We start from the raw sequence: 25,680 nt of genomic DNA on the forward strand, positions 1-25,680 counted from the left end.
CACACTCACTCCAGAGGGCCACTATAGTTCCACACTCACTCCAGAGGGCCACTATAATTCCACACTCCCTCCAGAGGGCCACTATATTTCCACACTCACTCCAGAGGGCCACGATAGACAAATTCAGAAACGGGTCTCATGGTCGCAGCAAACGTATTTCCTATAGGCGGAGACGACATATCTGCGGTGTAAACTCACAGGTCTTCTACTGCATTGTACCAAGACATCAGAGACACATACTTCCCACAGATTACAACCACACACGGAGATTTTGAAGACATGACCAATGACAAAAAACTCCCATATCTGCTGGGTGAAGTACAACAATGTGCAAACACAGCAGCAAGATTTGTGAGTTGCTGTGATAGGAGAAGGATATCAAATGGAACACAACCACCCTAAAGACTAATCATTGTGTATATTCCTGCACTATACCTGCATCGAGTGATCTTGGTACACAGAAGTTGATCTATTGAAGATTCTGACCTTCAAAGTACATAATTTCTGTTTTGATTGTATTGCTGTATTGTTGTATTGTTCTTTCTGCTTTGGCAATGTAAACGTATGTTTTCTCATGCCAATAAAGCCCTTTGAATTTAAATTGAATTGCATTGAACGGTAGAGTGACTGATGTTAGTCTGCTCAAACGTTACTCTTTAACCTGCTTTTTACTAACACTAACTTTACAAAGATTACCAGAACATCGGGATGAACCTGTGTAGTTTATGGCTGCTCCAACAGTAGTGGCAACGTTCAACTTTGGAGAGAAACGGAATGTCAAAAAATGCACGGCGGTGTCTGAGACCAGAGCCATAGAGTAATGGTTGAGACGAAGCAGTGAAAGGTCCTGAATGATACATAAAGTCAATGTTACACAATACCCAATCTTTCTGTTGTATGAACACAAGGCTGCTGTACTTTATACCTCATACTTGAAATGCTATTTAGTATTTAAGAAAATCGCAAAAAGAATCACATTGTGAACCTAATATTGTTGTTCGTACCGTGAGTCGAGTGAATCGTCACATGCCTACGATTATATCCTCTGTAATTCCACATGCTTACTGCACCTCACATTGTTCTTTTTCTTACATGAAGAGAAAATTACACTAATGAGTAATAGCCATTAGCAGCCATTTGATGCTATTTTTAGCCAGACAAATGGGTGGAAAATGGATGAGTCACCAAAGTAGAGCAGTGTTGGTTTTCATACCATAGTGGTCCGTGGCTTCAACGTCAAATGAAATAATGGACGAAAAAGAAAAAAAAAACGATTGAAAAATTCAGATTTAATTGAATGAGGCACTAAAGGGACACTGGCAGCGGATAAAACGGGTGCTATGACAACGGATATTGCATACTATAGGTTCCCGACTTGCATCGTTCCCATGTAGGCTGGTGGCCGACGGGCACAGGTCTAGTTAAGTTAATGGCAATTTCCCCATTGACAGCCCATTCATCCCTCCTGTCTGATTGTATTAAATAACGTCAAACTCACCAACGTCGCAGCTGTGCGAAAAGCTTGAATTGTCCTTTTTCTATCTGCAAAGTGTTTGTTTCCTTAAAAATCACACCTTTGTGAAGTGAAGTCATGCTATGAGCTACTCTCTGTGAAGACATTTCGTGCAGCTGCGTAACGCACCGGTTATAAAGTTGCACATGATGTAGTAGGAGGCAGCAGGAGGTTGCTTCACATAAAAAAAAAACCCTGAGTGCTTATAATAATAATGAATTGCATTTTTATAGCGCTTTCCCAAGTGCTCGGACAGTCGACGCCGGCGTCCTCACTTCCCACATTCGCACACCAATGGAGGCAAGTTCACACACCGACCGACTCATTGGAGGCAATGTAGGGTTCAGTATCTTGCCCAAGGACACTTATATATTATATTTTGGGAGATATTTGTCAGTCGTGACACCTGCAGGTACTTGAGAGCCTGGTCCTAGAGAATACGAAGTGAACTTCCACCGTCTGGGCTGTGAATTTCCAATCAAAGTGAAATATGGCTCTGTCTGGACAGCTGGGCGACTAACTAAACCTGCATAGAAACATGTGTTTATGCCAGCGGTTTTCAACATTTTTCTGTGTCAAAATTGTGCCAAGGTAGCCGTGGTTATCAAGATCTACAAGCTCATTAGTACACTACAGAGCAAAATAGATAAAATAGCAGATCTACTATGCTCCATGCATAGCGAAATAGATACAATAGCAGATCCACAAGCTCACTACATAGCGAAATAGATAAAATAGCAGATCTACAAGCTCACTACATAGCCCCATAGCAAGTAAATTGAGATCTAGAAGCTCACATTCAGCGCCTGTGAATGCCACGCTACTGTTCTCTGTTTTTATAAGCCACTTTGTGACGTGCTATAAGCTTGTAAATCAACTACTTCCACTATTTTGTACATTTTTTGGAAATATTCTTGTCCACGTTAAATTTGTCTGCTTGCCTTATGTGTCATATCTGCCAGACAACTATTCTACAATCTCCAAATGCGACATAGAGTCTGGAACTACACCACCTGAATGCTATATAGAGTCTGGAACTACACCTCCTGAATGCTATACAGAGGAACTACACCTCCTGAATGCTATACAGAGGAACTACACCTCCTGAATGCTATACAGAGGAACTACACCTCCTGAATGCTATATAGTCTGGAACTACACCTCCTGAATGCTATACAGAGGAACTACACCTCCTGAATGCTATATAGAGTCTGGAACTATACACCTCCTGAATGCTATATAGAGGAACTACACCTCTCGAAATCCGAGTAAGGAAGCTGCTATTTCCGTTCACGAAAATATATTTTAAAATATCTTTAGGGATTTTTTTTTAAATGTCCAGTTCTGCTAAGCAACAAGCTATATATGCTTAGATGTTTTCTATTTATATTAGGATAAATGTGTGCGACTGTAAAGACAAAACGGAAGTGGGCAGGAGGCTCCACTTCCGTGGAAGCATTTATATTCTACTCATGAGCTTCCGTTGCTCCAGACTGTATGACGGAAGCATTCATATTTTACTCATGATAAGACCTTCCGTTGCTCCAGACTGTATGACGGAAGCAATCATATTTTACTCATGATCAGAGCTTCCGTTGCTCCAGACTGTATGACGGAAGCATTTATAGTTTACTCATGATAAGACCTTCCGTTGCTCCAGACTGTATGACGGAAGCAATCATATTTTACTCATGATCAGAGCTTCCGTTGCTCCAGACTGTATGACGGAAGCATTTATAGTTTACTCATGATCAGAGCTTCCGTTGCTCCAGACTGTATGACGGAAGCATTTATAGTTTACTCATGATCAGAGCTTCCGTTGCTCCAGACTGTATGACGGAAGCAATCATATTTTACTCATGATCAGAGCTTCCGTTGCTCAAGACTGTATGACGGAAGCATTTATATTCTACTCATGATCAGAGCTTCCGTTGCTCCAGACTGTATGACGGAAGCATTTATATTTTACTTAGCTCGAACATTTTAACTCAAATCTTTGCTTCTGGGGAGGTCCCTGGAACAACATATTTTCAGATGGGGGGGGGGGGGGGGGAGGCATATTACATATAACTTTTGGGGTCCTTGACATGAAATATTGAGCACCACTGATTCAGAAAACTGTGAGGATTTTGTAAAAAAAAAGAACATCACATCACACAGGTGCAGTGCATGGTGACTGGGCATATCATGTTTGTTTTTCTCCCCAATCAGAAGGTTGACAAACGGTGCATTGTTAACGGCCCTGAATGAGCAGAACGGAGTGGACGCCGGATGGACACACACACACACACACACACACACACACACACACACACACACAGAGCAACATGTCACGTTGGGGCAGATGGTCGTCAAGGTCGTCATCGTGGACCAAAACCAAAGCCGCACCACACGGCGCAATCATCGACATCGTTAGCGATGACATCTGGTGACATTGTTTTCCGAGCCACGACAGACAGACGGACGGAAGGGCGTTTAGATTTCGAATCGATGTCCGACGAAGGACGATGAGGTGGATGCGGACTGACGGGAGAGAGAGAGAGAGAGAGAGAGAGAGAGGTTCTATACCAACTGAATACAGAGGTGGAAAGTAACTTAGAACTGTACACTTTTGAGGTAGTTTACTTGTAGAGACAGAGAGAGAGAGGAGAGAGACAGAGAGAGGAGAGAGAGACACACTCAGAGAGAGAGAGAGAGAGAGAGAGAGAGAGAGAGAGAGAGAGAGAGAGGAGAGAGACACACACACACACACAGACAGAGAGAGAGAGAGACTGAGAGAGAGAGAGACAGAGATTGCAGGGTGCTACAGAGGTCAAAGCATACGAGTGTTCATGAGGCAGAGCAGACAGCGGCCAACTATAGCGCCTTAGCCAGAGCTCATCATCCACAAACCATCTGCCTCGCCGCTGGTGTATCTGGAGGTCCTGGACCACAGCTCTACGCACGCACGCACGCCACGCACGCACGCATACACGCACACACGCATACACGCACGCACGCAGAGGTTTGTAGCTTTGTACTGTTGGACTTTTGACTGTCGACCACAGAACGCACATACATTCACTCTCCGACGCCTAAAAACCTGCTGGGTGCCACAGCCAGTGTCTGTGAGTGCCGGTAGGGGGGTGTGTGTGTGTGTGTGTGTGTCTAAATCATTGGCAAAGTAAGGACGTGAAGTTCAACTTTGATTTAGTTTTGAATACATATTTGAAAAATGTCAAGATTTCGAGGTTTTTTTTTTTTATCGGCCTCAGGTTAATTTCAAGGTGCATAGGAAGGAAGGAAGGAAGGAAGGAAGGAAGACATTTTCCACTGATTAAATGAGAAGAGAAAGAGAGAGACAGAGAAGACAGACACGGACAGCGTAGGGAGACCGTCAGGAAGAGCAGACGTGTAGTAAGAAAAAAAAGGAGTCAGAAATAACGCTATTATTATTCCAGCTCCAGGCATTCAAACAAACTCTCGCCATAGTTAATCAACCCATCTGAGACCAGATCCTATACGAATGCCTTCTAAATTGTGACAGTTTTTTGAAAAGTATTATATATTCCAGGGTTTGGCAACCTTAGGCACCAGTGCCACCATTGGCACAATCTCACCGGCAAGTGCGTGAGAGAGTATTTTTGGTTTTGAATAAACTATTTAAAAAAATGCAGTCAAATAATTCCCTCACATTTTGTGTGTAAATTACATCCTGCATTCTACGTACATTAAAACTGAACTCTGTTATTGCTCTGAGTCTAATGATCATTAACAACGTGAAAGAAAATATTTAAAAAGAAGGAAAAACTTTATATTTGTGGACATTCAAAATATGTTGGAATTTTTCACGTGGTGTCATTGAAATTAATTAATGTTGATATGGCATACTGACGATCTAGAAAATAGCACATCTACAAGCTTGTAGCGCGGCACTCTGTGTCAACAGCTAAAGTTTAAAAATAATGGTTGAAAGCTATAAGGTGACACACAGATGCGTATCCAGGTCTTAGCGTTTTAAGGAGCGGTGCGTGGCTCCCCTCAAGTATAGCGTGTAACAGTCAGTATGCAGTGCCGGTTGGTGCCACAGGGTGGTGCACTGCGCTCGTTTTTGTTTTGCCGTGTGTACAAGAACTGACGTCACTTCCACGATATGTCCGTGTTGTGTTGGCGCGCAGAGTGACTGTATGCTCCGTTCACTTTTGTATTATTATGTTAGCACTACCGTCTCGTCTGCCGTGAGACCTGGCTTGATATGATCAATGCTCCATTATATGGCTGCTAAATAAACCATCCATCCATCCATCCATCTTCCACCGCTTATCCGTAGTCGGGTCGCGGGGGGCAACAGCTCCACCAGAGTGCTCCAGACCTTCCCTCTCCGGAGCAACATTAGTGACTTCCTCCTGGGGGGGATCCCGAGACGTTCCAAGGCCAGTGAGTCGATGTGTTTCCTCCAACTGCGCCTTGGTCTGCCCCGGGGTCTCCTCCCAGTGGGACGTGCATCGAGGACCTCCCTAGAGAGACGCCCGAGAGGCATCCTAACCAGATGCCCCGAACCACCTAAGCTGGCTCCTTTCCCAGGCGAAGGAGCAACGGGTTCTACTCCGAGTCTCTCTCGTGTGACTGAATAAACCAGCTTAACGACGTTATCTTTGTGCAGAAATACCTGGACATCTGCTGCGTCCAGTCCACTACTCCACGCTCAACACATCAATACTGAGTGGCGCGCTACGAGCTTGTAGGTCTGCTATTTTATTTTTTTAATTGAAGAGCGACTGACAAAGAAGACATTTTTTCGAATCTGATCTCAGGTCAGAATGGAAAACTGTCAGGAGGTACTGTAGAAGACATTTTTAGAATCTGATCTCAGGTCAGAATGGGTTAAGCCCTTCAGGAGGATAAAGACTCCGCCGACGTGGTGTCAGTCAGGATCTAATCACCCAGCTGGGGTTCATTTCTCAATAATGACCCTTCGCAGGTTTCTTTGGATCTCGCCCAGAGGGCTGCAGGGCAGCAAAGTATATGCCAAGAACGTGGGGTTCCGTTTTATTCTCCAACCAACCCGCCTGTGTCAGAGAATCTGTCCATTTTATTAATGTAATTTAATCCAGTAATTAAAAATAATATTTGTAAAATATTATACTTTTTTATATACAGATCGACAAGCTCGTATAGCGCGGCACTCGAAAAATCGTGAAAAATGTGTCGCAAGACTTTGAATGTATATTCTTTCAGTGCCAACGTTTTTAAAAAACTTGAATCTTTGCTTCAGGGGGGTGTCTTCTGGAACAACAGATTTTGACACCAGTCTGTTTGAATGACATGAACAGGTCACTGTGTGAACTCACGTCACATCCTTGATCATTCAGGTGGCATTAAAGCATGAATTCACATCACACGCACGCAACCGACTGCAATAGGTATAATGAAATGAAAAAAAAAGATCAATTCTCTGCCTTGCCGGGCTGAGATATCTCATTGCAAGGCCATGGTCGGGTCGGCACCCTGCACAAAATGCATTCAAATTTTATGTATTCATTCCTGGACGAATGTGTCATTGAAGGGAAATGAATAAAGGCCTCTGCCGTTTGAAAAAATCTTGAGCTTCATGAGCTTCATGTTTGACAAACCGAGGTCAGCTCATGAATACACACAAGGGCACAACTATATTAGAAATGTGAGAAATGGGGACATTTTGAGGACAATTTTCACCCGTTTCCTCACAAGGGTCTAGGGAGGTATATGAAAATGTAAAACAAAAAGTAAAAAAAAAAATGTTTTTGACTGAAATGCTTGTCTGTAATAACCTGTAAAAAGGAATAAAAACAAAGTAAACAGACAAAAAGTTAAATAATAATAATAATAATAATAAATGTCGGTATCGGCTTAATGAAATATCGGATATCGGTATCACCCCCAAAAACAGGAGCATATAGAATCTATGGTGTACTGTACATGTATATATACATACAGTAGCAGTGTTGATTTTGTCGACTAATACTATGACGAAAAATGTTCGTCCACTACCTTTTTCCGCTGAGGAAAAACTACATGGAAACTAAAACTAAGACAAAAAATATTGACAATTTCGTTAACTAGAATGTTAGTTAGGGACTAGTGGACAAGAGATCCAGTATAAGTCATTTTACACCTGGTTGCATGCTGAAAATAGCAGATCTACAAGCTCACAACGCGTCGCAGCGATCGGCTATTTTCAGCAAGTGTAAAACCAGCCACTATGATGATGATGGCCCGCCAAAATACATTTTAGTCGACTAAATCAACTGTGGATTTAGTCGACAATCTCCAAGTTAAATTAACAGTGGTTTTACAATATAAATTGGGGCACCAGAGATAGAAATGCCATTAAATCGGGGGTCCGTAGCACAATGAGTGTTAAACTGGTGGTCCTTGAAATTAATATGTTTCGGAATCACTGCTAGAGACCGTAAAAACCCTCCCTTATCGGGGGTCACATGGCATACGTTTTCAAATGGGGGGTCCGTGGCCTAATAAATGTTGATTTGGGGGTCCTCGACACAAAAAAGTTTGGGAACCACTGCACTAAAGGCACAAAAACTAAAATAAAAAATGGACTCACTGTCCTGTACTGTCTTTACTAATGAGGTAGCAGGTATCGGAATCTTGAGTAACAACTCACCAGACACACTTCTCCCCAGACCTTCTGGTGTGCTCATATTGCTTTCCTCTGTCTCCAGTCATGTCTGTTCTCAGTATTGTTCACTTCCCATTGTTGTCGACGCTCCGTTGTTTTTGTCTCGCTATACTTTTATTTTATTTCCTTGTTTTATGGTGAATAATTGTATTTTATTTCCTTGTTTTATTGTGAATAATTGTATTTTGTTTCCTTGTTTTATGGTGAATAATTGTATTTTATTTCCTTGTTTTATTGTGAATAATTGTATTTTATTTCCTTGTTTTATTGTGAATAATTGTAAATGTATGTGAAGTTGTGTGTACGAGTGTATATATATGTATACGAGTGTATATATATATATATATATATATATATATTCTGTGAAAGTATGAAACAGCTGAGGTAGTTGTAAATGCTTATAATTCTGTGAAGTTGCCTAAACATAATGCCAACCCCTTTTGCATCATGTTATGCTTTAGCTATTTAAAAATAGCAGATCTACAAGCTCACAGCGCGCCACCGAGTGGCGCGCTACGAGCTTGTAGGTCTGCTTATTTTTGAAAAATCGAAGAACGGCTGACTGAAAAAACAGCTTTTTCAGAAAACTGTCATTCTCAAACAAGACATTTTTTTAGAATCTGATCTCAGGTCAGAATGGGTTTAAATAAAAAACAGAAACTCACTGGGGAAGACGGAGGGGTCGGGGTTCTTGTTGCAGTAGTCCGTGTCGCAGCACATGGGGTAGATGCCCGTCTCGTCCTTGGTGCTGACGGCGCAGATGAAGGGCCGGTCGCGCGGGATGAGCTCGTTCTCGTGCACGCACATGCTGCGCTCCGTGGTCATGCGGCCGCTGGCCTTGCGCACCGCCACGAAGCACACGCCGTCCGTGGTGCAGCTGGAGTTGGCGCTGCAGCGCTCGCAGTAGCACTGGAGGCCTGCGGAGGGCGCCATGGGGGGAAGGGGAGAGGGAGAGAGAGAGGGAGAGAGAGAATTTAAAATTTAGGCATTTAACAGACGCTCTTAATCCAGAGCGATTTACAGTAAGCAAGAACAACATATTGTCATCAAGAATCTAGCATCTGACATCACACCTCAGACATTCTGACATTCCATATCGTCACCTTATTAAACTATTGGCCTAAGTCATTTTATCCTTACATGTTACATGATTGACATACACCTTTATTTGTATGTCAATAGTCATGTTTTTTCATATTTTTTGGAATTGAAATATAATATATTCTACATTTGGCACAGTTTTTTGTGTTTCCTGAAAAGCTTGAAAAAATGACTTGGGCAATTAGTTTAATAAGGCGGCCGGCGAGTTCTCAACAGGCCCGAAAATTAAGGCCCCCGGCCTTATAGGGCCCTCATCGAACCCTGTACACTTAGATCTCCGCTGACCTGATCTGACGTTCCATATGTTGATCTGACCACATCCAGACCCATGTACACTCAAGACACGCTCCATATATGGCCAGTACAGAATTAATTCCATATGTTGATCTGACCACATCCAGACCCCTGTTCACTCAAGACACGCTCCATATATGGCCAGTACATAATTCATTCCATATGTTGATCTGACCCCCCCGTGCCAAAGTGCCAGCGCTCGCCCAGCAGTCTGCTGTCACCTATAGGCGGATGCGTTCACGCAACCTCGCCCTTAGGTCGCTTCTCGCCCTCAGCTGTCTTTGCTTTACAGAGATTGTGCATCACATTCACCAATTTCACACACCGATGGCAGAGGGACCCATGCAAGGCACCTAACCTGCACATCGGGAGCAATTATAGGGGTTCAGAGTCTCGCTCAAGGACACTTCGACACTGACTCTGGGGGAGCCCGGGTTCGAACTGCAGGGGAACCGTACGGTTTCCATCCGACCACTCTACCCCCTGAGCCACCGCCGCCCCTCCTATGGCAGCATGGGTGCAAACGTTGGTACCAAGGACGGTGATCAGTGGCACACTGGCATACAGGTGGTAAACTAATTAAAAAACTTTAGTCCCTCACGTTTGTATGTAAATCACGTCCTGCACATCATTCTACATTCATTCAAACTCTGAACTCTGACTGGGAGAGGTTATTGCTCTGAGTCTATAATGATCATTATATAACAATATGAGAGAAATTATGTGAAAAGAAGGGAAAATGTTACATTTGTGGACCGTTAAAAATATGTTGGATATTCTTCTTTATGTGGTGTCAGATCAGCCGGAGAATCGGAGAGCGGCAGTCACTGTACCGCGGCACTGACGAAAAGAGAGTTGAGCCAGAAGGCAAAGCACTCAGTCTACCGAGCAATGTGCGTTCACTACTCTCACTATGGTCATGAAGTGTGGGTTCATGACCGAAAGAATAAGGTCGCGAATACAAGCGGCCAAAATGAGTCTTCTTCAACAGGTGGCTGGCATCTCCCTTAAGAGATAGGGTGAGAAGTTCAGTCAACACAATTAAGAGACACTCAGGAGTATAAGAGTCGCTGCTTCTTCGCCTGGAAAGGAGCCAGCTTAGGTGGTCCGGGGCATCTGGTTTAGGAAACTTAGGATGCCTCTCTGGGGGTGTCTCCCTATAGGGAGGTCCTTGCGGCACGTCCCACTGGGAGGAGACCCCCTGGGGCAGACCAATGAACGGTTGGAGGAAACGCATCGACTCGCTGGCCTTGGAACGCCTCGGGATCCCCCCCCAAAACAGTGGGTCGCGGACACAATTGTATGGGCCTCTTTAATGTTTTGTTTCCTTCATTTTCTTTTTAATTATACTGTTCTTACTTCTTTTCTTCCCCCTTTTTCAGTAGTTGGTGACCAAACGGACCCTTTATAGAGCTCTAACTCCCTGAGAGCGTGAAATGAAACTAGACGGGTCCATTTTGGTGTCATTGTACACACACACTCACGACTTAAATTAACGTTAAGAAGTCTACACAAGTTACTAAACGATAAAACAAACAAATACACAATTAACCCATTCTGAACGGGAACCCATTTCGGTGTTAGCATCATGTTATGCTTTAGCTATTGAAAAATAGCAGATCTACAAGCTCATATCGCGCCACCGAGTGGCGCGATACGAGCTTGTAGGTCTGCTATTTTTGAAAAATTCGAAGAACGACTGACATTTTTAGAATCTGATCTCAGGTCAGAATGGGTTAATCAGACCAGTGTGTGTCCCGTGGAAACCTCGTATGAATCTGATCTCAGGTCAGAATGGGTTAAGAGAATGCAGAAGAATTGCTATTCTGATGGACGTTTGCCTGTTATCTCTCCTGTCATCCTCCGAACATCATTCAAGACAGCACGGAAATGGAAATGGACAACATCGTATTCGACAACAACAACAACAACCATAATGGGCCTGAAAACGGTTGAATAGCGTCCGATGTAGCACATCGTTAATCATAATTGCTATGTGACAGCATCTGCACAAAAGAAAACCATTCCATGCCACAATCTTTTCAGCTGCTCCGACTCCGAGTAACCAATAAGATAAGTGATACGTATGAAAGAGAGGGAAAGGGAGTGTGGAATTAGGAAAGAGTTTCGTGTCGGGGGGTTTTATTGGGACTATAAAACCATTATAAAGATAACACTGACTGGCAGAACGGTGCAAAGCTTGTGTTGAAAAAGAAAACTCCATACTGTATATGCTGCTGTACAAGACCTAGTCTTGAACAACTGATCTGTCACACACAGTGCAGTGAGGGAGCTCTTGTAGAATGCCAAGATTAAATCTCTCCCTCTCTCACTCATTGAAAACAAATGTTCAAGAAAGTGAAACTACCCAATCTACAAGCTCACAATGCATTGCTTCACGCCGTGTTGTGAACTTGTAGATCTGCTATTACATAGGCCTATATATATATATATATATATATATATACACACATACATACACACACTATGAAAAGAACTAAAGGATTCTGCTTTTAGTACTTCAACTCAAGTCATAGACTCTTCAGGGGCGGTTGTCGAGTTGAGACTTGCGCCCGGACATTAATGTTGACCTGTACATTACTGACACATGTCTGTGGTTTGGACTCGGTGGACATTAATGTTGACCTGTACATTACTGAAACATGTCTGTGGTTTGGACTCAGTGGACATTAATGTTGACCTGTACATTACTGACACATGTCTGTGGTTTGGACTCGGTAGACATTAATGTTGACCTGTACATTACTGACACATGTCTGTGGTTTGGACTCAGTGGACATTAATGTTGACCTGTACATTACTGACACATGTCTGTGGTTTGGACTCAGTGGACATTAATGTTGACCTGTACATTACTGACACATGTCTGTGGTTTGGACTCAGTGGATGTGTCTGTTGACCTGTACATTACTGACACATGTCTGTGGTTTGGACTCAGTGGACGTGTCTCTTAAACACACAGGCCTGCATTTCAGACGACGTGACCCACATATATATAAGGAGAGCACCGAGGAAAGACGGGCTGTAGTTATAGGAAGAGATGGTGACAGTTCTACTAACGCTAATAGCTCACACACACACAATTAGCTGCCCCCCGGGGGGGGTGACCAAGTGTGTGCATGTGTGTGTGTGTGTGTCTGTGTGTATTTGAGTTTAAGCGAGAGAGAGAGAGAGAGAGAGAGAGAGAGAGAGAGAGAGAATACGCTTGAGTGACTCTCGACCGTTGGGAATAAAGACACACACACACCCTCATTATCCTCCACAGAGTAACACTCGCTATAGCAGTCACTCTGACACCCCAACCACTGCCATCTTTTACACACACACACACACACACACACACACACACACACACACACACACACACACGCACTCATGCAGTCACACACACACACACACACACACACACACACACACACGCACACGTTTGCTGACAGAAGCAGTAGTATAGGCTATATATATATAAAGAGCTAGTTTTAAGTCTAGAGCGTCTGGAGACAGATTGAGTAATTCAGCCTCCCAACGGGCTCCAGGGCTTTTCAGACAGGAAGTGACACAAGGTTCAGTATCTAGGGTCCCCCCCTCGCACACTGCACTTCCCTCCAGAGAACACGCAGAAGACAATTGCGGCGCGATTATTGAACGTCAGCCGAACGGGTCTTGAACGGGTTCGTCATCCACAGGTACATATTATGCATGTTTTTGCGTTAGGTATAGGGAATCTCTCCGGTGGTTTGAGCCACTGGCATGTAGCAGTAGCACACACTATAGGACAAATTACAGATCCCACACCAACATGTCGCTATTTGTACCTGTATGGGCGAGTGACAAATGAATCCTTCTCGATTCTGCACACGCACACACGCACAGATTTCTTGCCCTAAATTGATCCCAGGTAGATCCATAGCTGTCACACTTCACAAGGCCAGTGCATTGACAAATGCCGAGAGACGGGTGTCAGAGAGACAGAGATGTGCACGGCATAGAAAAAGAAAACGATACAAAAACAAGGTTTTTCCGAGGCCCTGTACACAACACACAAATCAAACCAACATGTGCTCTGCATTTTCCCCATAGACATTTCATAAAGTATTTATTTAAAGACCTTTTTAAGCGTCGTACGAAGCCAACTCGAGTCGTGACAAATCATGACAACAAACACAATATTTTGGACCCAACAAATAATTACAAAGAAGAAAAATGTGCACGGCATAGAAAGATGTGCACGGCATAGAAAAAGAAAACGATACAAAAACAAGGTTTTTCCGAGGCCCTGTACACAACACACAAATCAAACCAACATGTGCTCTGCATTTTCCCCATAGACATTTCATAAAGTATTTATTTAAAGACCTTTTTAAGCGTCGTACGAAGCCAACTCGAGTCGTGACAAATCATGACAACAAACACAATATTTTGGACCCAACAAATAATTACAAAGAAGAAAAACAACAACAAAAAAAAGTGTTGTAACCTGCCGTTTTTTTCTACTTTCTAATTCTTTGGTCCCGCCCCCCTCGAGAGACCCGGAAAATAAATCCCCGTTCATTTTCCTGATAGACTTTTCAGAAAGTATTTATTTAAAAGAGATTCACGCCGCGGACAAAGCCAACTCTTGTCGTGACAAATCATGACAATAAACACAATGTTTTGGGCCAAACAGAATTAGAAAGTAGGAAAAAAAACGGCAGGTTACAACACTTTTTTTGTTGTTTTTATTCTTTGTAATTATTCGTTTGGTCCAAAATATTGTTGTTGGGTGAGAGTTTACGGGCCGTGAGAGGGACACAAAGTGGAGACGGACAAAGAAAACAATGGCTGTTAATTTCCGTCTTGTACAATAACAGCGGTCCCAAAATAACACAGCGGCGTTCAATTATGTGGCACACAGACAGACGATTAGCATAATGCGCGCGTGCGCGCGAGCTATTTGGGCACAGTCTAGAGTACCAGGACCTGTGTGAGTGTGCGCTCATGCATGTCTTCTACTGTACATGTGGCGTGTGTGTGTGTGTGTGTGTGTGTGTGTGTGTGTGTCTGTGTGTGTGTGTACAGTGCACGGGTCGTGTCAAGGTCAGCAGACATGAGGCTGTGTCTCTTTCTCAGACAGACAGGAAGGAAGAGAAGAGGGGGAGAGAGAGAGAGAGAGAGAGAGAGAGAGAGAGAGAGAGAGAGAGAGAGAGAGAGAGAGAGAGAGAAAACAAAAAAAGAAAAACACAAAGAAAAAAACGATGTCAACGACAAACAGATTGCTGGACAACAGGCTAGACGGAACAACACACACACACGTGCACACACACACACACACACACACACACACACACACACACACACACACACACACACACACACACACACACACACACACACACACACACACACACACACACACACACACAGAGTATCTGAGAGAAAATGAGAAATGGATCCAGACACGTCAAAAGGCTCTAACCAAGGTTCCAGCTGGCAGGGTGTGGCTGGCACGCAAGCGCGCACACGCCGCATACACACACACACACACACACACACACACACACACACGCACGCTAAAAAGTGGGTAGGAAAACATGAATCACTTGTTTGAGAGAAAACAACACGCGCACACGGCACAACTGTATGACTGTGTGAGTAAGTGTCTAGAAAGACCAAGACAGAGACAGAGCTGGCAGCCATGACAGCTGAAGGAATGAGGACCAGGCAAGCACAAACGCACAAACGCACGCACGCACACATGGACGCACGCACAAACGCACGCGCACTAAACTAGGGCGGTATATCACTTGAATTCAACAGCACGGGACAGGCGGACCGATTAGGCACACATTTAAGTTGACGCTTAATTTTCCACACAAATAACTATGATTATTTCTTTGGCATTGAAACTTAATTGGAACATTACGAATATAAATTACCATTTCTCGTTTGCCTTTTTTTAGGCTTCGTAATATTATAAAGAAGTGCACATGCAGGGCAGATATATGACAAATAGCTTGAAATACACTGGCATATTTTATGAATGTTATTAAGAGAAAGGGTAAAGAATTGTGGAAATAGGTGATCTACGTACAAGCGTACCAGCTTGTAGATCACCTATTTCCACTATTTTGTGGATCTACAAGCTGCAACAACGCGTCACAAAGTGACACGTTGTTGCTATTTAAACTTGTGGATCTGCTATTTTAACGTCCACAGCTCGGGGCCGTTAATTCTCTCTGTTGTTCCCTAGAGAGACAGAGACACAGACAGACCGACAGACAGACAGACAGACAGACAGACAGACAGACAGACAGACAGACAGACAGACAGACAGACAGACAGACAGACAGACAGACAGACCGACCGACCGAGAGAGACAGAGAGAGGGGGGGCTTGGAATGGATCACGTAGCCTACTTTCTCAGACGCATTCAATTGGGTTGACAGGGACATGTCACGTTGGACAGATGGTGTCTGACAAACGTATGCCCTGCCGCTATTCATCAAGGAAAGAAAAACAAGCCCGCTGAACACACTGTAGGACGGCTACACGCCACTCAGCACGCCAACAGAGCAGCACGCGGGGGCGTCATGAAGAAGAAGGACGTATAGCCGTGAGCGTATAAACCTGAGAACAGACATACATCTGCCATTTTATCAGGTCATTAACAATAATCACATAATCGCCTGGTTATTTGAGATGATCACAATCATTTTTGTTTTCATTCCATCGTGTTCTTTTCCTTCTCGTGTAGCATTATCGGCATTTTATGCAGCCGATGTGTCCATATTATTCATTTGTTTTCCATTAAGCTTTCAGTTGGCAGTGGAAAGAGAGAGGAGGGGAAATGCAAAGAGAGCTAGAGGGATGAGAGTCAGAAAATGGCATGGGCCATTGGCCCCTGACGAAAGGCCCATTGGCCCCTGACGAAAGGCCAATTGGCCCCTGACGAAAGGCCCATTGGCCCCCGAACGAAAGGCCCATTGGCCCCCGACGAAAGGCCAATTGGCCCCTGACGAAAGGCCCATTGGCCCCCGACGAAAGGCCCATTGGCCCCCGACGAAAGGCCCATTGGCCCCCGACGAAAGGCCCATTGGCCCCCGACGAAAGCGTCGAAAGACCCTGACTAGGACAGAAGCTGATGGATGTGCGCGCTCAACCGAAGCTATTCCAAATAAATGGAAAACAACGAGGCTTTCTTATATCAATAGAAAACGCCTTAGAATTAGGCGGACCTGAATGGAAACAAGACCACAAGGAGGACTTATTTTTAGGTGATCCCTTTGGACGTGTGTTTGACTGTATACCCTGTACCGATTACATTTCTGCCAATAAAGTATTCAATCAATCAATCAATCAAAAGAGTATATATTTACTCGTCCTGTGACCACCACGCATTTTTTATTCGATAGGACGAGTATACTCGTCTAAAGCATCCAATGTGTTAAGTTAATACCAAATGCGTGCATGCACTACTTATTATCCGTTGTCTGTCGTTTCCCAAGATCCCCAGAGCAGGTGGGCTGGAAGTAACTGACAGGTGTTATAGTAGACCGCTTTATGAACACATTGGTGAAGGAAGCTAGTTATAGGAGAGCAATTATTTTTGCACAAAAATATTTGGTGAATATTTTTGATTTATTGTAATGGCAGAACGCTATTGAAAAATAGCAGATCTACAAGCTCATAGCACGGCAGTGCCACGCTACGAGCTTGTAGAGATCTGCGATTTTTGAAACATCGCGACAATGTGGCGCAAATCTTTGAATATATATATATTCTTTCAGAACGAACGTTTTTAACTCATATCTTTGCTTCTTGGGGGGGGGGGGGGTCCCTGGAAGGTCTTTTTCAGATGGGGGTTGGCGGCCAAATACATACATTTCTGGGGGTCCTTGACATGAAAATGTTTGAGAACCATACATACAGAAACGTAGGTTTTGTCAGAATTTAGAAGGCATTTTGTAGAATCTTATAAATGGTCCAAATGGGTTAATATACGTTTTAAGACTGGGGTTTGCCAGTCTTGGCTCCGCCCGTGCTTCCTATAGTTTCCCCCGTTGCTGCTACCACAAACACTATTACAAACGATCACAACATTTTGACAGTTTGTCTGAAAAACCCCATTTTTCTATGTCAGCTGTGCTCAAACTATATTTCATGTCAAGGAAAAACGACGTCCTTTGAAGAGATCAATGCTCTTTGAATTGAACGAGGCCGATAAACCTTTGCCTTCTCGCGACAAGCAGATGCGGAGCGGATATACTCTTCACACCCACAATCACCTCCCTTGAAAACCATCCACTGTCTGTATAGAAGAGACACAAAAAGAAACGCTTCCACCTGAAGAAGAAGGAAATACGCGTCCATATCCATGGCTATATACTTTGAGTGAGTACTGGGCGCAACAAGCGCATCCCTCAAGGCCCTCGCCTATACAAAAAGCACCTTCGGCAAAGCATCGGCAAAGAATCTAAAGATTTTCCCCCCCGGAAGCAAAGATTTGAGTTAAAAACTTTAGATCTGAAAGAATATATATATTCAAAGATTTGCGCCACATTTACTGCATGTATGCCGCACTACGAGCTTGTAGATCTGCTATTTTTCAACAGCTAAAGTACAACATGATGCTTAAAACACCAAAAAGGGGTTCTATATTCTTCTCCCAATCTGAGAAACCCTGATTATGAGTATATTTCCGGGGTGGTGATAACCCCTAAACCCTTCTTCCCACTTAGACGTGTTCAGAGACTGGGAGATGTTTTTTATTTGGAACGGAGAGGGCTTTAAGTGGCTCTCTGGATAAAAGCAGCTGCCGCTAAATGTCTAAATTAAATTGTTTCATTCCATTATGGATTTCAGATTTCCATTATATGTGCGGGGGGGACTCTAATTGGCCGCCGCATCCAGCAGCAACCATTAACCATTAATCTTTTGGTGTTTGAAGCATTATGTTATGCTTTTTGCTATTGAAAAATAGCAGATCTACAAGCTTGTAGTGCGGCACCGAGTGCCGCATTACAAGCTTGTAGATCTGCTATTTGCTATCCTTTTAAAAAATCTTTAAAATGTGGCGCAAATCATTGAATATATATTCTTTCACGGCGAACGTTTTCGACTGACACAGAAACATGGTGTTTTTCAGAAAAATTGTCAGGATTTATAATTAGATTGGCAATTGTAGAATCTTTTCTCGGGTCTAAATGGGTTTAATCAAATCTCTTTCAGCATTGGAAGCAGTCTGTCTACGTCTCTGGGTATAGAATAATAGCCCTGCTTCTCTCCAAAGGAGACGAGAAGATGACATTTAACCCATTCTGGGCGGGAACCCATTTTGGTGTTAGCATCATGTTATGCTTTAGCTATTGAAAAATAGCAGACCTACAAGCTCGTAGTGCGCCACCGAGTGGCGCACTACGAGCTTGTAGGTCTGCTATTTTTGAAAAATCGAAGAGCGACTGACATAGAAGAATTTTTTTTAGAATCTGATCTCAGGTCAGAATGGATTAAGTAGCTCACAATTCCCGAGAAAGAAAACATCAAACCATACCATGATGATTAGGTACGATATACAATCAAGAGATACTCAATGTGACGAGGCAATCAAAAACAAGCTTTTCGGCGCAAAGAACCAACACAAACACCCTCTCAGTCTCAGAAAAATAAACTCAAGGATCCACCAAAATGATATGTATATTAAAAATATTCTGTGCCAGGGACCTCTCTCTCTCTCTCTCTCTCTCTCATTAGCAGGCAACAGTGGTGACCCAGGAGGACCCCTGTACGTGGCAGTACAGGCAATCCCCAGGCTCCACTCCGATAGGCCGGGACAAAGTATAGAAGGCGGACGTGATAGGTCGGTCCGAGCAGAGGGCAGACGACGTGCACAATATGCAGGGCCGGCCGGGGCTTCTTGCAGAGCGAGGAGATACTAATGTGCAGACACTCACGATAATCTAAGTAGACTGGCGCCCACGCGGACAGACTCAACAAACACACACACGGCGTGTGTGTGTGTGTGCGTGCTTGCGTGCGTGCGTGTGTGTGTGTGTGCGTGCGTGTGACCCAGAATGTGGGTCTAATAAAAGTGCATTGTAAAAAACAACAGTGATCCTAGCCAGCATGCGCGCATGCAGAAATATGCAAATGTTGGTGTTCATGCATGTTCTGAGTGGGAGTAGTATGGTCATATTATAGTCGGGGGACTATAGACTATTTGACATTCGATGTTATTTTTCCATACATTACAGTAATATGTCTGATGTGTGTGTATAAAGTCTGCTGAATGCTAAAGTCGTACATTGTTTTGTGTGGGTTTGTCTCCCAGCAGTGCTTGTAATAAACACTGTATACTAGGCTCCAGTATAAGGCCTGCATGCCACTAACAACTCAACATCCGGGGAGCCACTCCCCGGAGTCTCTTTTCGTCTTCCCACTTGGCAGTTCCGTGGACCTCTAAAATGAACCCCCGACTGGCGGCCGAGTGTTACCGTGGACCGGGAACGCACCCAGGGTGCCGGCCCCATTCCGGCGAGCCGCCCCGCGTCCGAAACAGTTGAGAAATGACAGTTACCGTGTGGGTGTCTCTCTACTGTACCCTCTACTGTACTGTACTGTACTGTACTGTACTCTACTACTGTATCCTCTACTGTACTGTACTGTCGCTGTACTGACCCACAGGAACGCATCCCGGGTGCCGGCCCGATTCCAGGCGAGCTATACCGTCCAAAACGGTTGAGAAATGACAGATTTACCGTGTGGGGGTCACTGTACTGTACTGTACTGTACTGTACTGTACCGTACCGTACTGTACTGTACTGTACTGTACCGTACCGTACCGTACTGTACTGTACTGTACTGTACTGTACTGTACTGGCACACCCACCCAGCCAGGCACCCACCCACACACATAGCTCCGTAAGGGAGTGGTTGCACCACTCAAAAACAATGCTTTTTCTCTCTCTCTCTCTCTCTCTCTCTCTGTGTGCTGTGAACTAAGGTGCCTCGTGTGTGTGTGTGTGTGTGTGTGTGTGTGTGTGTGTGTGTGTGTGTCATGGCGGGTGAGTCGCGCATACCGCTGCGTTTCAGGTCAGCGGAGGCCTCTCAGCGGTGACACACACACACACACACACACACACACACACACACACACACACACACACACACACACACACACACACACACACACACAGACAGCAGAGGGGCTGCAGGGTAAGGGCCTCTTTGATTGGTCAAACACAGGATGGGGGGGTGGGGGACAGAAGGAGTGAGAGGAAGTGAGGGTAGGTGTTTCATATAAACGCAAACGAGCTTTTGGCATTAGTTGTGCAATTGAAGAATAAAAAAAAAGATGTAAAAAAAGAAACAGTTAATCAAGCCAATCGAGTAAACGCAAGTTAATAAATAAAGCAATCAAGTGTGACGGAAATAGCAGATCTACAAGCTCACTCCATGTGTTGGACTACGATGAAAACAAGACCGTGGGGCTTTTTGTGTCGTCTAGAATGAACAAAACGTTAAAGAAAGAGCGAACAGGGATGCCGGGGTTCAAGTGTCTTGACAAGTATACCGTTATTTTCAATCGGTCCTATATATGAACGGAAATTGAAATTCTCTCACGTTGGATCTCAGGGGGAGGGATTTACATACTTACGCTTCAGGCTGCTGGGCTGCCTATGTTTAAATTTCCCTTTGAACAGCCAGTGCACCGACCGCCGAGTGGCTTGTCACGACAATCCACTTTAAATCGCTTGTAATCGCTCAAATATGCCAAAGTGCCGACCACAACAACAGGCAGGACGGGGTGGCAGCCGTGTGCTGCTAGGCAGCTCTCCCATTGTAAACAAAGGGGAGTACTCTGGACTCCATTTCCCATAACCCTTTGCACGCCGGAGCAACAATGTAAACATATAACTCGGGGCAACTTGCAAAATCACAGGGAAAGTTAGTTCTACAATGAATTACCTCGAGCAACTGGTGAATAGAAGTCAAAGTGTTTTAAGAACCTCTTCTGTGAGTGGGTACCTGGGAAAGTGGAGTTGAAGCGGTGGACAGATGGCTTATAAGAAGTTAGAATAACAGGAGATTTTATGGACAGGTGGAAAGGTAAAACTGAGTCACCATAATAGTAGCCATCATCATCATCATCATACGTTTATGCTACCTCTGGGCCTGCTGTTAGCACTAGTGGGGCTGAGAGAGGAACGAACGTCTGGGAGAAAAAACATCTCCTTTTAGTGCAGAGACGAGAACAGAGCCCTCTTAGGCCCCATCCACAACACAGCCGGCTTTTTATATGCATTTTTGGTCCATAAAAACAAATATTCTTTAACCCATTCTGACCTGAGATCAGATTCATACGAGGTTTTCCACTGGACGCACACTGGTCTGATGAACCCATTCTGACCTGAGATCAGATTCTAAAAATGTCAGTCGTTCTTCAAAAATAGCAGACCTACAAGCTCGTAGCGCGCCACTCGGTGGCGCGCTATGAGCTTGTAGATCTGCTATTTTTCAATAGCTAAAGCACGACATGATGCCGACACCAAAATGGGTTCCCGTTCAGAATGGGTTAAAACTCCGGCAACAGTGGAGTTTTTTTTTTTTTTACTCAAGTTTATGCATCCAGCCATCCACGTGTGGTCAAGATAAACGCAGGTTTTGGCTGGCTCCGCCACATTGTCGCGTAGACGTGGAGATTTGCAAAAATGAACGCGAAAAAGTTACATTTATTTAATAAATAAATACCTGCGTAGATGTGTACGAAGCCTTAAGCCCAAAACCACACCAAAGGGTCGAGACGGGACGGTTTTTAAAGGTCGTGTGTGACTGTGGTCTACCTTGAAAACTAAATGGAAACTAAATGAAAACTATAGGCTTATGATGACTAAAACTATGACAAAATGTACTGACAATATTGTCAACAAATAAAAACTAGACTAAAATGTTAGGAAGGCAAGGACAAGAGATCCAGTATAAGTAATTTTACAATTAGTTGCATGCTGAAAATAGCCAATCTACAAGCTCACAACAAGTTCCTAGTCAAGGTACTATGACTAAAACTAAAATGTACTGCCAAAAACAACACTGGCTACAGTACTATACCAGCACGAGTGGTACAGGTCTGACAATAATGCATGCCCGAATCCCCAGGGGGGGTACGTTAAAATAACCGGGAGCTTGCACATAGATGCAAAAGGTTGTGAGCTTGTATATTTGGGGTTGGAAAAAGGGCCTTTTCGCATGTTCTCCCCGTGTCCCCTATCTATAGGGTAGGTACCATCACAAAAAAAAACATGCAGTATAATCCTGGTCTCTAAAGTGGCCACACGTTATTCCAACCAGTTCCTTCGCCCTCGAGGAGGGGAAGGAGCTGGTTGGAATAACGTGTTCCTTCCATGCGCTACGTCCTACCGGGGAAACTCCCCCCCTGTCAGGTGATAAGAAGCGGCCTGCTCACTCCTCATGCATTGGATTACAGCACAGGGTTGCAAAAATATTGGGATAAAACAAACAAGAATGTTTATGTAAATCGTATATATTTTTTTAGAAATGGCTGCTGCTCAGTGTCTCTGTGGCTATACTAGCCAGTTGTCTTTATAAAATGCAGGAATAACAGACATAGAGTTTGTTCAAGATTGTGAATTTACTGGACAACGCCTCTGAACATTGGCTTGCAGTTTATTGCACATAGCCAAATGCAATAATATAACATTGGCTTTGTCATTGAGGATGCAAAATAAAGTTGTCCTTTTGTGGGGAGAAGTGGAGGAACTTAGAAGTCACTTTACGTTTAGCACAGTCAAATTGGATACGTTATATATCCAACTAGATATAAAATGTGTTTTACAAAAGTCGGCCTCCTGGTGGCGCTATAACAGGCCGTTGTAGAATGTTTGGGGCAGAGGTTCGTCGTTGGCATCCGGGGAGTGTGTGTGCACAGTCTGGCATGGATCGGGGCAACGGTGGCGGAGATTGGCTGGTAACGGACGGACGGACACACACATACACACACGGACCGACGGAGTGCAAAACATACTCTCTCCCCATGCCTTCGGCCTGGTGGAGCCAATTAATCAAGTTAGATTAAGAGTGAAACTTCATTCTGACTAAGTGCCTTTTTTTGGGGGGGATTCTTTCTGCTCACAACAATGTGCCAGATGTTCCTCGTCGAAATCCACATCAGCTGTCAGCTGGCTCCGTTTTCACTGGCCGGGACGGGCGCCGTTTGATCCTCAGAAAAAGCCCAGCGATGTTTCCCTTTCGTGTTTCGTCAGTCCAACCTTCCCGGGGCGCGCGCGCACTCTCTCTCTCTCTCTCTCGCTCTCTCCCTCTCTCCCTCTCTCTCCCATCTGCCAGTCCATTAAGACAGTTTTCTGAAATCCCTCATGTTTCTGTATCGGATTCTCTCCATGTTTCATGTCAAGGACCCCCAAAAAATTATAATTGGCCGCCGACCCCCCCCCCCCCCCCCCCCCCCGATCTGAAAATATGTCGTTCAAGGGACTTCCCAGAAGCAAAAGATTTGAGTTAAAAAAACGTTAGTTCTGAAAGATCATATTCAAAGATTTGAGGCACATTTTCACGATGTATCAAAAATAGCAGACCTATACAATCTAGGGATGCACGATAATTATCGTCCCGATAAATTGCGACCCGATATTAGCAATTATGACGTCATCCCGATAAATTCGATAACGTTATAATAGCGCCGATAATATACTTTATATGGGCTCGAAATTGCGATCATTTTGGACGCAAATGCGCCTGAAATTTTATCTGTGCGACCTAAAAATATAGTTGGTAGCAACTATGGGACTACCAATCATTTCTGTGGTGCGCCCAAACGCTCCCCGAGTCGCCAATCTCTCCGGAGGAACGGCTGAGACGAGCGAGAGAGAGACGCTTCTCCATTCTGTCTGTTGCAGTGTGTAGTTCCATAGCAGGCCAATAGCCCCGCCTGCTTCTCCTCTCTATCTCCCATTCTCCCCTCTCTCATTTCACTCACTGACTCGCATTCATACGAACGGTGACGACTGTCTCAGCAGCTGACGAGCGCGTATTGGTGCTCGTTCATTCATCTCGCTGTTGAATGCGTGTCACTCGTTACCGGTTGTAGTTTATTAATTTGCTCCAGTTGTGTAGCATTGTGAAACGCGACGCGACCGTTTTGGTTGAGAAATGTAGAAGTAGTAGCTGTTTGGCTACATGATGCTACAGACCATGCTAATGACTTATATGCTAACAACAACGTCTATCACTGGAACTTGGATAGTGTTGTATTTGTGTTTACACACGCACACACACAGACAATAGTGGTTCTTAAAGTGGGATCCGGGGAGTCAGAGTTTACAAATGGAACGAAATTGACCCTTACAGGTCCATTTGGTTCCATTTGTACCCTCTCAGAGTTGACATTGATTTTACGATATAAATAAAAAATTATAAATTGAGGTCCCTTATGTAAATGGCATTAAATGGGGGGTCAGTAGCCTAATGCATGTCAAACTGGGTGTCCTTGAAATAAAAATGATGAGAATCACTGCTAGAGCCCTGGCATATATTTTCAAATGAGTGTCTGTGGGCTAACAATTTGGGGTCCTTGCTCCTTGACATGGAAAAGTTTTGAGGCCAACTGACCGGACACACACAGACATTATATTGTTGTTTTTATTCATTTAAAAAAATTCACACCTGTGTGAAGTGAGGGGCACTCTTATCATCATACGTCATCTGGCCAATCACAATTTGCTCTGGGACTCCCAATTTATATTGTAAAATCAATGTTATTTTTACTCTGAGAGTATACAACTGGAAATGTTCCATTTGTACACTCAGAGTTACAGACCCATAAGGGTCCATTTGGTTCCTAACTATATAATTTAGCTGGGGACCCCCTGGAACTCCCTCAGGTACCCCTGGGGCCGGGGGTCCCCGAACCCCACTTTGGGAACCACTGATATAGCCTACTATACTGTAATTGCTTAGGTCAAAGCTGTGTTACATGTACCGTTACTCACTAGTATGTATTTTTTATTCATGTCTATATATTTTTATTATCGGTTATCGTATCGGTATCGGTCTTTGAGAAGCAAGAAGTTCTCGATATCGGTATCGG

At 44.1% G+C, this 25,680-nt stretch overlaps 1 protein-coding gene across 1 annotated transcript in view; it reads right to left on the minus strand.

Moving 5' to 3' along the window:
- The window catches only part of tgfbr1b (transforming growth factor, beta receptor 1 b), a 99,553-nt gene that overhangs the window by 29,698 nt on the left and 44,175 nt on the right, over positions 1–25,680 (minus strand). The window contains exon 2 of the mRNA XM_080794294.1: positions 8,837–9,088. Within this exon, the coding sequence (XP_080650420.1) occupies positions 8,837–9,088 (252 nt within the window). The remainder of the gene's footprint in view (positions 1–8,836; positions 9,089–25,680) is intronic.

Source organism: Protomyctophum bolini, assembly GCF_963924005.1.
Source record: "Protomyctophum bolini genome assembly, chromosome: 21".
Classification (NCBI taxonomy): domain Eukaryota; kingdom Metazoa; phylum Chordata; class Actinopteri; order Myctophiformes; family Myctophidae; genus Protomyctophum; species Protomyctophum bolini.